Source organism: Oryctolagus cuniculus, chromosome 19 (assembly GCF_964237555.1).
Source record: "Oryctolagus cuniculus chromosome 19, mOryCun1.1, whole genome shotgun sequence".
Taxonomy (NCBI): domain Eukaryota; kingdom Metazoa; phylum Chordata; class Mammalia; order Lagomorpha; family Leporidae; genus Oryctolagus; species Oryctolagus cuniculus.
The window spans coordinates 54837544-54850358 of NC_091450.1; the positions used below are offsets into that span (position 1 = coordinate 54837544).

General features: G+C 45.8%; 1 protein-coding gene and 1 long non-coding RNA gene across 9 annotated transcripts in view; one reads left to right on the forward strand and one right to left on the reverse strand.

Annotated features, from left to right (window-relative positions):
- LOC103346531 (uncharacterized) overlaps nt 1-12815 on the forward strand; it is a 328438-nt gene that overhangs the window by 86244 nt on the left and 229379 nt on the right. The window lies entirely within an intron of this gene.
- The window catches only part of LOC138843157 (uncharacterized), a 103582-nt gene that overhangs the window by 50535 nt on the left and 40232 nt on the right, over nt 1-12815 (reverse strand). For 6 of the 7 annotated variants that reach the window (XM_070063821.1, XM_070063818.1, XM_070063819.1 and 3 more), the window contains exons 8-9: nt 11046-11164; nt 10502-10596 (exon numbers count right to left, since the gene is read on the reverse strand). In XM_070063821.1, the coding sequence (XP_069919922.1) occupies nt 10502-10596; nt 11046-11164 (214 nt within the window). Of the gene's footprint in view, nt 1-10501; nt 10597-10667; nt 10784-11045; nt 11165-12815 lie in introns of all 7 variants that reach the window. The other variant, XR_011384397.1, reaches the window with a different exon arrangement.

Here is a 12815-nt window from a genome sequence, read left to right on the forward strand (position 1 = left end):
TACATCAAGTCTGATTGGATTACCTCCAGGCTCCCACCAATCAGAAAACAAAGACCAAGCCTGTGTAGGCTTGCACAGGGGGTGTGGCTCCAGGCTTCTCCTGAGCTCCTGCTGTTTGTCCCAAGTAGGCAGTGAAGCCAGGCTCCAGTGCAGTGGGGCCACAAGTCGATTGTTTGTTTCACTTTTGTCATGGAATTTATTCCAACATTCGATCTAAAATTTGACAGTTTTTCTCTTTGGGTACAGTGCATACTCATCTGCTTTTTCTCCTTAGAGTGTTCAAATAAAGTGAAATTGTTTTTATATGACTCATGTATTGGGAGTGGTGGCTTTTTTTCATCTACTGGATTACAGAAAGAAAACAAGTATGGGAAGTTGGCATTACAGGTGGTGGCTTAACCCACTGCACCACAACACTAGCCCCTAACCACAGAATTTTAGAAGCCCAATGAGTCAGAAAATAGACTGTCTCATATGTGGAAGGAATGAAACGTATAGTTTCAGTAAGTCTAAATTATTTTTATTTCAGAAAACAAGAAAACACATAGATATTTCAACTAGTTGATGAGGTGTCAGATATCACACAAATGATTCATTTAGTGTCATCGTTACCATGGCTGTATCTTTTCCTCTAACAACTGGTTTAGATGCTTGCTTTAAATGTGTGGCCAGCCTTGGAAAGCTGGAAATCTTGATGCCAAGCAGCTGTGAGATGAAATTTAAAACAGAGCCATACCATCTAGAACCACAGCCTAGACCTAATTCTAGTGTTTACCTCTTGGAGATAGTTGGAAATCAGAAACTATAGAAGTAAGAAAACACCATCTCCACCTCCAGACTCCACATTAAGCACCATGTGCACTGACCAACAATGCTTTACTCCCTCCTCCTTAATAAAAAAAAGAATAATAAAAATAAGTCTATGATTGCTGCACTATGCTTATAAGATACCTCTGCTTAAAAATACACCATTAAATACAAAATGTCAAGGTTGTATAATAACTCTAAGAAGTTTATAACTCAGAGAAAGTTCCAGGAGGCAAGGTTAGGCCTGTCCTTATCTCTGGAAAAGTGGGCAACCCCTCAGGGCTGCAATTGTTAGTGAGCAACACTGAATTGAAAAGTCACAAGTTGAGGGACTGTGTACTAATGGAACCCTACCAACCATCTAAACGAAGAGAGAACCATCATGTAGACATTGTGCGCATACCACACCACCTGTGGGTAAGGCTTCCCAGGTGTGCACAGCACTAGCCCTGGAAGTGCCAGTCACAGAGTGTAATGGTGCCCATGGGAGCTGTGCAGTGTGACCACTTTGCAGTAATAACATCTCTACCCAACAGCTCTTGAGTAGCTCAGGGGTATAACAGGTACATCATGTAAAAACCAGCAGATTAATTTTTACACAGTTTCAAGAATATCAATCAGCTCACTTCACACAGTCAGTATGTGTCACTTCTGAAGAACACTATCAGCAAACTTCAACAAAAATTTCAGTCAAGGTTTTAGGTCAGTTTATACCGTGGGTCTGCAAGATTCTTTTTCTTTCTACTTGAGGCTTTCTTTGAATGGATAAAGGTTCTTTTAAACATTTCATTTATTTTAAAGGCAGAGTTACATATAGAGAGGGAGAGACAGAGAAAGAGAGAGGTCGGCCGGCGCCGCGGCTAACTAGGCTAATCCTCCGCCTAGCGGCGCCGGCACACCGGGTTCTAGTCCCGGTCGGGGCGCCAGATTCTGTCCCGGTTGCCCCTCTTCCAGGCCAGCCCTCTGCTGTGGCCAGGGAGTGCAGTGGAGGATGGCCCAGGTGCTTGGGCCCTGCACCCCATGGGAGACCAGGAAAAGCACCTGGCTCCTGGCTCCTGCCATCGGATCAGCGCGGTGCGCCGGCCGCAGCGCGCCGGCCGCGGCGGCCATTGGAGGGTGAACCAACGGCAAAGGAAGACCTTTCTCTCTGTCTCTCTCTCTCACTGTCCACTCTGCCTGTCAAAAAAAAAAAAAAAACAAAAAAACAAAAAAAACAAAAAAAACAAAAAAAAAAGAGAGAGGTCTTCCATACACTAGTTCATTCCCCAAATGGCCACAACAGCCAGGACTGTGCCAGAACAAAGCCAGGAGACAGGAACGGGGGTGCAGGAGCCCAAGCACTTGGGCTATCTTGTGCTGCCCTCCCAAGTGCATTAGCAGACAGCTGGATTGGAAGTGTAGCTGAGACTCTGACTCAGTGTCCATATGGGATGCTGGTATCATGGGTGCGGCTTTACCAGCTAAGCCACAACGGCAGCAACACATGTTCTTATTTTTTACTTTAAAGATTTACAAAACCCCTTAGAAATCTAGAAATTTTATAACATAGCCAATAACTCTGAAAGGACTAGAGTTAATAATGGGTGGAGTAGGGCATTTGGCACAGTGGTTAAGGAGAAACTACCTGGCCTGGTGACTGGACAGTGCTGTCTGTGACTGCCCACCAACCTACTTTGTTTTCAGCTGTGAGCACCAGAGCTTTGAAAGCACATTTAATCATGTCCAACACAAAGAGGCAGAATGAAAGGCAGTTAGGCACAAGAGTGTACTGCTCTAGTCTTTTCCACACTGAAGGTGCAGAGGTCTGTTCAACTCCTGTGTATATTTCAACAAAGTCATCCTTCTGGTAGTGAAAGAGCTGGCATGCAATGCCACTTCATTATGCAGAATGCTGACTTGCTGTCTAGTGGTTAAATGCTGTGATCTAGTAGTTCAAGGGCTACTGTACATGAACAGCTTCACTCCTTCAAAGACTCACATATGTGGTTCAAGGTTTCATTCGCCTGAACACGGCATTCAACAAAGAAAGTAAGTAGCTCAATTATCTTCCTCTAGCAAATCAAAAGTCAGTGCAGCTCTGGGGTTTCTTCTGGAACCTGCCTGACTGGCTCTTTTCTCAGGCCTTCTGTGCTTGCTATTGCCAGCTCCAGCAGGATGGGGCCTTCTGCAGGTTATCAGTGGGGCTCAGACTTCACTGCACGTGGGTCTCTATTCAAGAGTCCCATCAGCAGAGAACCTTCCAAGACCATCCGAGTGGCAGCCTCTCCTGCACCTGGTCTCGCCCCACACACCTCCTCCCTTGTCCTTTTCTCTGCTTTATTTTTCATCTGAAGTCTTCACCACACTTGACATTATATTCTACTGGAAGTGCTCAAGACTGACCCAGTCTAAAATGCAAGCTCGTGAAGGCAGAGCATGGTCTTGTTTATCATGCTATTCCCAGGGTCCCTGGCCAGTAACATACTTCCTTCCATAACCACTATCTGCATTAATAAACAGGAATGGAAGCCAAACACCTTTGTTTCTAGCTTAACAGATGCTCACTTCCCTGTTAGCTTTAATGGACTCCTCTACACCGCCTGCCCTTGGTGTACCAACAGGGAATGATGGAAGGACAGCTCTTCCCTTCCAAATGTCTTGTGTTGAAGCAGAGATGCTTCACTGAAAGGAATGTGAATTATAAAAGACCCAGTGTTGATGGAAAACACAGGAGATTTACCACACTGTTTGTGGAAGTCTAGACGGATGCAATCCTGGAGGATAATTCAGAAGGACCTAGCAACATTTTAAACAGGAATGTACTTGACCTAGTGATTCTCAGATAATACAGGTCATCAAAACAGTTCAAGGGATACTCAGGTATGGATATTCCAGGTTTCTCACTCCAGCATTATTTTAATGGTAAAAAATCAGAATTATCACACAAGATAGCAACCATTTGTGTTGGAATAAAATGTAATCTTATACAGTCACTGAAGAGAATTTGATCTGTATGTTTATAATGATACAAAAATTACTCTACTGTCAAGTATAAAAAGGAAGATGGAAAACCATCCTATTAAGAACACAGTTCTGCACAAAGTCATTTCTATGTGCATGTGAGCACAGTACACACACAAATATACCCCCACACTCCCCCACACACACTTTAAGGCAGGGAAAGCACCTGTAAGAGGACACACCCAACTGTCACCAGTGTTTCGGACATCTCCAAACAGAACTGAGGGCTAACTTCCATTTTCTTTTTTTCAACTTCCACTTATTAAATCATAAATTGTGTAATGTGCACACTTTAGGGACAAGTAAATCACATTCAGAACAATGACAAGTAAAGATGCTGAACTTTTAAACTCTGGAGCCAAAAATCTTCAATATTTATGAAACTAAAATTCTGGGCTCTGGTATCAAGTTCCAGATGAACAAATGCAACCACTACCTGAGGCTTTATTTATTCCTGACCCATAGAATGAGGCTGGGAACACTTGTCCTATCCCCTGCTCAGGGTTCCCAGGTAGCTAAATTAAAGCCATAGGAAGAATTAAAAGTGAAACTTATGGCCTGGGAAAGCAGCAGAAGATAGCCTAATTCTTGGGCCCCTGAAACCATGCAGGGGACCTTGAAGAAGCTCCTGACTCCAGCTTTGGAATCGGTTCAGCTCTGGCCATTGCAACCATTTACGGAGTGAACCAGTGGATGGAAGACCTCTCTCTCTGTCTGTAACCTACTTCACAAATAAATAAATAAATCTAAAAAATTTGCTCTATCTCCCACTGCTTTTCAGAGAGAAGGTGGATAAAAAGGTGCTGTGGGCTCTAAATCCATTTGACAAAAAGGACTAAGATTACGATCAGGAGCAGTAGTAAGCAGGCTTTCAACCATAAAATGGAATAAAAGCTATGTTTCTTATCACACCAAGTATTGGTCCATTGCTACTCAAAAGCAAAGCATTTCACCCTTGTAATTATGCTCACACAACATGCTTTTATATACCCTAGTGGTTTGGAAAATTTCTTCAGAATACTCAAGATTTATTTTTAAAGAAGAGAAAATGCCAGCTTTGATAAAATGAACATGCCTGCACTTGAAGGGAAAATTAAACCTTTAGAAAAAAGCAGTGAAACTACCAGATTGTGAAAAGGATACTTTATCCACCAGGAAGTTTCTGAAAGCTATTTTTCTGTCATATACAAACAAGGTGTCCAAACTCAGGACTGAACAACACGTTCTACCAGTGACACACAGCCACAATCCTAAATTATGGTTCTTGCCAAGGCTTCAAATAGAGGGTACATTTCTAATTATGCTGGGTAAGCTCCAACTCCCTTGGTTTTGAGCAAGCAGCAAATTGTAGTCTAATGCTGCAAAGTTCTATCTAGTTCCTAGTACCACAGGTTCAGTAAGTTATAACAAACTTAAGATGGTGAATTTACTGATAACAAAAGATGACCAAAAAGACTTTCCAGATACATTTCCTCAGGTTTTTAAAAAAAGGCATTTTAAGGTTGCTACAGCAATATAAAAGGAAAGTAAAGACCGCCACTGTTAAGGTCAGAGATGCTCTGTCTCATCTGCATTCCTTGTAGGTTGAGTCCTATAGTGAGTCTCAAACACCATTCTGCAGAACTTCATAGAGTTTTTAATTTCACAAGGCTGTAGTGATTGTTTCTGGTGCCCAGTACAGACTACCTAGTGCTGTACTGCTCAAAACATCCCAGCAAACCTTGTGGTCCATTCAATTCTAGAAGTCTCTTCTGCCTTCTCATTTATTGCTAATTATATTCCTCTGCCTTTTTACGACTTTTCCACATGGAGAATTCTCTAAAATACCTTCAGGCCAGACTTCAGCCCTGGATCCTCAAGAGTGCAATAATGTACAGTCTGCAGGGCACTGTAAGAGGTCAGCGAGAAGTCCCCTGGTGTTAACAGCTTGAGTAATACTGTTTTCTCCTTTACACCACATCATTAAATTGCTTTCATTATCCATAAAGTAATTCTTTATTTCACAGCAAATGAGATCTGACACTAATTCAAATAGGCTAATTTCAACCTAACAAAAATAATTTATTCCTAATAACTAAAGAAACAAGACAATGACAAAAAATTTGTAAAGACTTGTTATGATAAACGAGGGATCTGCAAACATTATATAGAAAATATGTGTTACAAGAAATATGCATGGGTTTAAAAAATTTTACACCAAAATAAAGTTATCTTTTGATTCCATTTTCCATTAACTTTCTGAAGTATTCTCATGAAGAAGAGAAAAAACACGGCTTTAAAGATGGATCCGGGGGCCGGCGCTGTGGCTAACTTGGGTGATTCTCTGCCTGTGGCACCGGCATCCTGTATGGGTGCCGGGCTCTAGTCCTGGCTGTTCTTCTTTGGTTCCAGCTCTCTGCTGTAGCCCGGGAAGGCGGTGGAGGATGGCCCAAGTGCTTCGGTGCCTGCACCTGCATGGGAGACCTGGAGAAGCACCTGGCTCCTGGCTTTGGACTGGCATAGTTCCAGCCATGGTGGCCATTTGAGGGGTGAACCAACAGAAGGAAGACCTTTCTCTTTCTCTCTCTCTCCCTAACTCTATCTGTCAAATAAATTTTAAAAATACGGATCCTACCAGAGCAAAGAACGATGCTACCTGATAATTTACAAGGGAGAGGCCAGCAGAGAAGAAGCAAGAAGCCTAAAGATTCTCCAAATGCACCAAAATGCTGCCCTTCCTGAATTGCAAGCTGACTTGAAGCAGAGGAATGAAATTTCCTTTCCAAGTTAGAACAAATGCACCCATTAGCATTAAGTTATTTTTTAAAAAAGATTTATTTTATTTGAAAAAGTTAGAGAGAGGTCGAGCCAGAGAGAGAGAGAGAGAGGTCTTCCAACAGCTGGTTCACTCCCCCATGACTGCAATAGCCAGTGCTGAGATGATCCAAAGCCAGGAGCCAGAATCTTCTTCTGGGTCTCCCAAATGGGTGCAGTGCCCCAAGGACTCAGGCCATCTTCTACTGCTTTTCCAGGACTTAGCAGAGAGCTGGATCAGAAGTGGAGCAGCTTGGACATGAAGTGGCACCCATATGGGATGCCAGTACTGCAGGCCAAGACTTTAACCTGCTGTGCCACAGCGCCGGCCCCAGCATCAATTTCTTATAGGACCATCCCCTTGTCCTTCTGAGACTCTGCTCCATACTAGTGAAAAGACACAGTTTTACCTACTAAGCTACACACAGATTCAGCGAGAGCCTCCAGAGCACCATGGGTTGCTGTGCCACCCTGGAATCCAAGGAAGATCATGCAGTCCCAGGAGGAAGCACTCAGCTCCACCCTGAGGCAGCACTCATAAATCCACCATGCGGGTCTGTGATCACAGTTGGATATACAAGTGGTCACACAGATCCAAGGAGCTCTGTTACATGTTTTCTGGCATCTGGAAACTCAGAGGTCAACTCAGTACAACATTTCCAGAGGCCAGAGCCTCTACATCTAGGACCAAGCAGCTCAGAACATGTCCTGGGGGTTGGGGCAGTAAACTTCCCAAGGAAGGAAAAGTTCAAGTTGCACATAAAGTCCTGACCTCCTGTCCAAGATCCATTTGTGGAGCTCTTAAGGTGACCTTAGTTATAAGGGGGCTGTTCTGGATGCAACTTTTTTTTTTGACAGGCAGAGTTAGACAGTGAGAGTGAGAGAGAGAGAGAGAGAGAGACAGACAGACAGACAGGTCTTCATTTTCCGTTGGTTCATTCCCCAAATGGCTGCTATGGCCGGCGTGCTGCGCTGATCTGAAGCCAAGAGCCAGGTGCTTCCTCCTGATCTCCCATGTGGGTGCAGGGCCCAAGCACCTGGGCCATCCTCCATTGCCTTCCCGGGCCACAGCAGAGAGCTAGACTGGAAGAGCAGCAACCAGGACAGAATCCAGCACACCAATCAGGACTAGAACCCGGGGTGCCAGCGCCACAGGTGGAGGATTAGCCAAGTGAGCCATGGCACCAGCCTGGATGCAACATTTCTGTCATCGGCCTTGTGTGAAATTTGATTGCCAGGCTCAGAGCAGGAATACAGCAGAGACAGACTGTCCCCTGACTCATTTGTGAACACAGTTCTGACAGTGTGGTACCACAGAAGCACTAAGAAGAGTCGTGGGGACTCAGAATGCTCAGAGAACCTATAGGAGGTCTCTGCCACAGCAGCATTCCAGTTCCTCTCAGTGCTCAAGGCCAGGAATGAGGAGCCTTACACTGGAAAAAGATACCAGCCCTAGCTGGAAAAGAGGTCTCTAAGAAAATCAAGGAGTTTGATCATGAGACAGTATGACTAGCTAGTCCACACAATCCTCAGGGAGCTGACTTAATAAGACATTAAGTCTGCCCAGGTGCCCTGGAGATCCTATGACTAGACCTGGATGGATTAAAGCCAATGGGTTATACTCAGCAGCCAGGGATAACCTCATGGGCGTGCAGCCTACATAGTCACATAGGAACAGTCACACACTCAGAAGGGCCTGCACTGGGTTTAAGCCTCTGCTGGTGGTGTCTTAAAAAGCCTCAAAATTTTATCTTTGAACTTATGTTTTGTAAGCGAGTCAAAAGAACATGAGTCTGAGCCAAGGAGATACATGGAAGAAAGGAAAGAGCTTTATGTTTTAGTATCTTTAGTGGCACTTTACCGCTGCCTTTGGAACAAGGTGCTCACAAAATTGTGCAGCAGGCCCAGTGAGCAGTGGTGAGGTAAACCCCTCACAAGTAGCCAGCCACACTTTGAAGGAAGAACTATTCAGGGATGGGCTTTTGGTATAGCAGCTAAGCCACTACTGGAATCCCCACAGCCCATGTTAGAGTACCCAGGATCAAGTCCTGGCTGAAGTCCTGGTTCCAGCTTCCTACTACTACAACCTGGGAGGCAACAGGTGATGGCTCAAATACTTACATTCTTGCTACTCACATAGGAGACTGGGATTGAGTTCCCAGACCCTGGCTTTACATACCTTTCCAGCTGTTATGGGCATTAGGGAAGTAAACTAACGCATGAAATATTTCTTTCTTCTTTTGAAATAAATAATAAAGAATAATAAAAAAAAGTCTAATCACCAGGGACCTTGAGGATTCCTCAAACCCTCTGGTCCTAACCCTACCAGCAAATCTCCTTTCATACCTCAGGGTCCCTCTTAAAGTCAGTTCCAGTCCCAGGGTGGCAAGGTGTCCTCCTCAGACTCTCCCAACAGCTCAAGACTCCCCACTGGTGTGTACCAGGACACAAGACCTATATTAACAAATCACAGCATGAGGCCATAGCATTAGGAAGAAGGGTCCTTAGTGACACAGCTCAAGTCCCTATAGTTATGCTGCACACAAAGACAAGCCCAAAGACTAGGAGCACTGGTTTTCACCAGCTACCACCTCTCTGATACCCCAACTCTGGAACTACTGGAAGCTGAGGTTCCAACCGAAGGAGGGACACAACTCTGGGGCAAGCACAGCATGATTTAAACTGGAACTTCACTGATCTCTATATATGGACTAGGGCTGGTTCCCACTTCCTTTAACTCATATTTTGTTTTTGACAGGAAGAGTGGACAGTGAGAGAAAGGTCTTCCTTTTGCCATTGGTTCACCCTCCAATGGCTGCCACGGCTGGCGCACCGCGCTGATTTGAAGGCAGGAGCCAGGTGCTTATCCTGGTCTCCCATGAGTGCAGGGCCCAAGCACTTGGGCCATCCTCCACTGCACTCCCAGGCCACAGCAGAGATCTGGCCTGGAAGAGGGGCAACCGGGACAGAATCCAGTGCCCCGACCGGGACTAGAACCTGGTGTGCCAGTGCTGCAAGGTGGAGGATTAGCCTATTGAACCGTGGCACTGGCCCTTAACTCATATTTAAAAGGGTATCAGTGGTGCCTTCCTCACAGAGCTTTGAAGAGGATTAGACAGGACAATGTTGTATAATTAAACTCTTGCTTCCCCTCCTTGTGTTGTTATTTAGAAATGAGACAATGGTACATTAAGAAGCCTGACCGCTGAAAGTGCTTCATTAATGCTGATTCTCTTAAACATCCTTTCTTGTCCCTTCTACCTTTATTCCTGTAAACAGACCTTTCTATAACCAACAGTTCCTGTCCCAAGATCCAACAGTGAGTGCATTGTTAGTTCTGCATAAGCTGAATTCCAACTGTGTATCAGGGACTACAGGAATGAAAGCAGAGAGACAAAGTCCTGCCCTGGACAAGCTCACAGTCTTATACAGAATATAGATATTTAGCAAATAAATGGTGATGAAATGGGTAAGCAATTTACATGTATAGGTAGTGTGTTACAGAAGCTCTGGATACTTAGTTCTGCTGGGGGGGGGAATGAGAGAAAAGTATCATAGAGAAGGAAGACACCCATATGGGATGCTGGTACTACAGGTGGCAGCTTCATCCACTATGCCACTGTTCTGTCTGCCACTCCCGCACTCCCAGGCTGTTCCCACTTGTGATCCAGCTGTATGCTCAAACACCTAGGAAAGCAGAGGAAGCACCCCAAGGATTTGGGCCCCTGAACCCACTCTGGAGTACTGGATAAAGTACCTGGCTTCTGCTCCGCCTGGCCCAGCCCTGGTAATGTAGTCACCTGGGGGATGAACCCATACACGAAGATCTCTCCTACACCTCCTCATCTATAATTCTGCCTTTCAAATTAGTATTTAAATAGAAAAAATATTCAGTACTTACTATGAGGTGTCAGAATCTTGGGACAGGCTGGAACACAGCACAGAGGGATTCTTGGTGTTTCTCTAAGCTTCTGCTTTCTCCTTCGTGTGTGCAGCCTGTGAAAATTCACTGGATTATGTGCCAATTAATTAGAGCGCCCCGTGCCCCCGTTTTCCTGCACACACACCTTATACTTCAGAACAACCTGGAAAAGAGAGGCTGTGTGGGTCAAGTCCTCCTCTCAAGGACGCGGCAAAGGCTACTTCCGGCCAGGGACAGAAAACCCCCAAGACAGAACCAGGCCTGTGGGAAAAGTTCTACCTCTCCCAATCCCCCCCACCACACACGCCCACCAGCACTCCTGTCACTCTCCCCCTCCCTTTCCTCTCCCCCACACGGGTTTCTGCCCCTCCCTTCCTTGCCTCCCCACCTTCATGCCACGTTTTCATTCTCCCCCCTTCCTCTCTCCTCCAGCCTCCTCTTAACACCCATTCTTCTCCACCTTCTATCTCAGCTACCCCTCATACACACCCTCCCCACTCACTGTCCCCCGGGCCCCTCCTACCCAGTGACAGGAAGGCCACCATGCCAAACTCTCCACAGAAAGAGCCTTTCCGTTCCTCTGACACAGGAATCCAGACGTGAGGTGTAGTCTTTCAGAGGGGCCAAAGAAGAGGACTGTGCCTAGAAAGTTCCAGAAGCACAAGATAACTGAGTGGCTGCCTCACCACAGTTTCACCTAATCCTGGCTTGACCCTGGGGGGGTGGGGGGGAGAGGCACTGTATCTCCTCAGGCTCAGCCACCAGCATCGAAATCAGCAACTCAGGGCTTGCACAAGCTCTGAGCTGGGGCAGACACGACACTGACTCCCACCGGAGCACCGTGCAGAAGAAACAGATGCACCTGCGGGTGCACTTCTGGGTCACAGTGTTTGGCACAGGCACACTCCTCACCGGTGACCAACAGGGCACCAAGGGATGCAGCTACGCCCTGATGCCCCAGGACCACTTCCATTCCTGCCTCATCAGGCTGTGACCCAGGGAGGCAGCCACTGACGGCTCAGGCACTCTGGACCCAGTCACCCTGTCTAGTGGGAGTCCTGAATGGAGCTCCTGCCTCCTGGTTTCTGCCTGGACCAGCGCTGGCCCTCGCTGCTGTTTGGGGAGAGCAGCAGTACAAGCAGCATCGTGAGCACTCTTTCTCCCTCTGAGTGATCATCCATCTGGGGGTTCACCCCCCAGGTGACTACAAAGGCCAAGGCTCAGCCAGGCCAAAGCAGAAGCCAGGGACTTTATCCGGTGCTCAATTCTGGGTTCAGAGTCCTAAGACCTTGGGCCTTCTCCCTCTGCTTTCCCAGCAATGTTAGCAGACAGCAGCATTCCATGGGCAATGGCTTCTGGAGGATCTGGCATTGTGGGGTAGTGGCTATAGCCACCACCCACATCGCGCATCCCATCTAGGTGCCAGTTCGAGTCCTGGATGCTGCACTTCTGATGTGGCTCTCTGCTGTGGTTTGGGAAGGCAGTAGAAGATGGCCCAACTCCTTGTGCCCTTGTACCCATGAAGGAGACCACGGGGAGGTTCCGGGCTCCTGCTTTTAGATCTCCTCTGCTCTGGCCAATGCAGCCGAATAGGAAGTGGAACAGCAGATGGAAAACCTATGTATCTGTCTCTCTCTTTCTCTCTCTCGCTCTCTCTGCCTCCCATCCTCTCTGTGTATATGTCTGAATTTCAAATAAATAAATATTTAAGAAAAAGTAAAAATTAAAAAAGGAAGACATAGCTGTAAATAAAATACAGGCCAACTACTAGAGTTTATTTACAAACTGATACTATAGGTATTGCATACCAAATAGACACAGAATTTGAAAAAGAATTTAAATCAGTCTTAGAAAAGATTCTAGTACCCATTCATTCTCTTCTTCCTTACAAACATTCTGTGTGGCATTATCTCTGACTTACGCATGAGGAAATCTTTGTAATTTATTTATTCAGACACTTATGTACCCACTCACACAAGGACTTGAAACACCTGTGATCTACAGAGTTCTCCATGGAACACAGGTCTACTTCCCAGACACCACCCTGCACAGTCTAGCCCTGCATTTAAAGTACGGATCATGTTGGAAACAGGCCAAATCACATGTCCCACAAAGCAAGAGAGAATACAGAAAGGTAGCATCTGAGGTCACTATTCACATTTTCTACATGCACACGATCATGTTGGTACTTCTTCTCTAATTTCTCATTGTAGATACAAATTGGGAGGGAGGAAGTCCAACTATCCGTATTTGCAGATGACATAATTCTATATATAGGAGATCCAAAAGACTC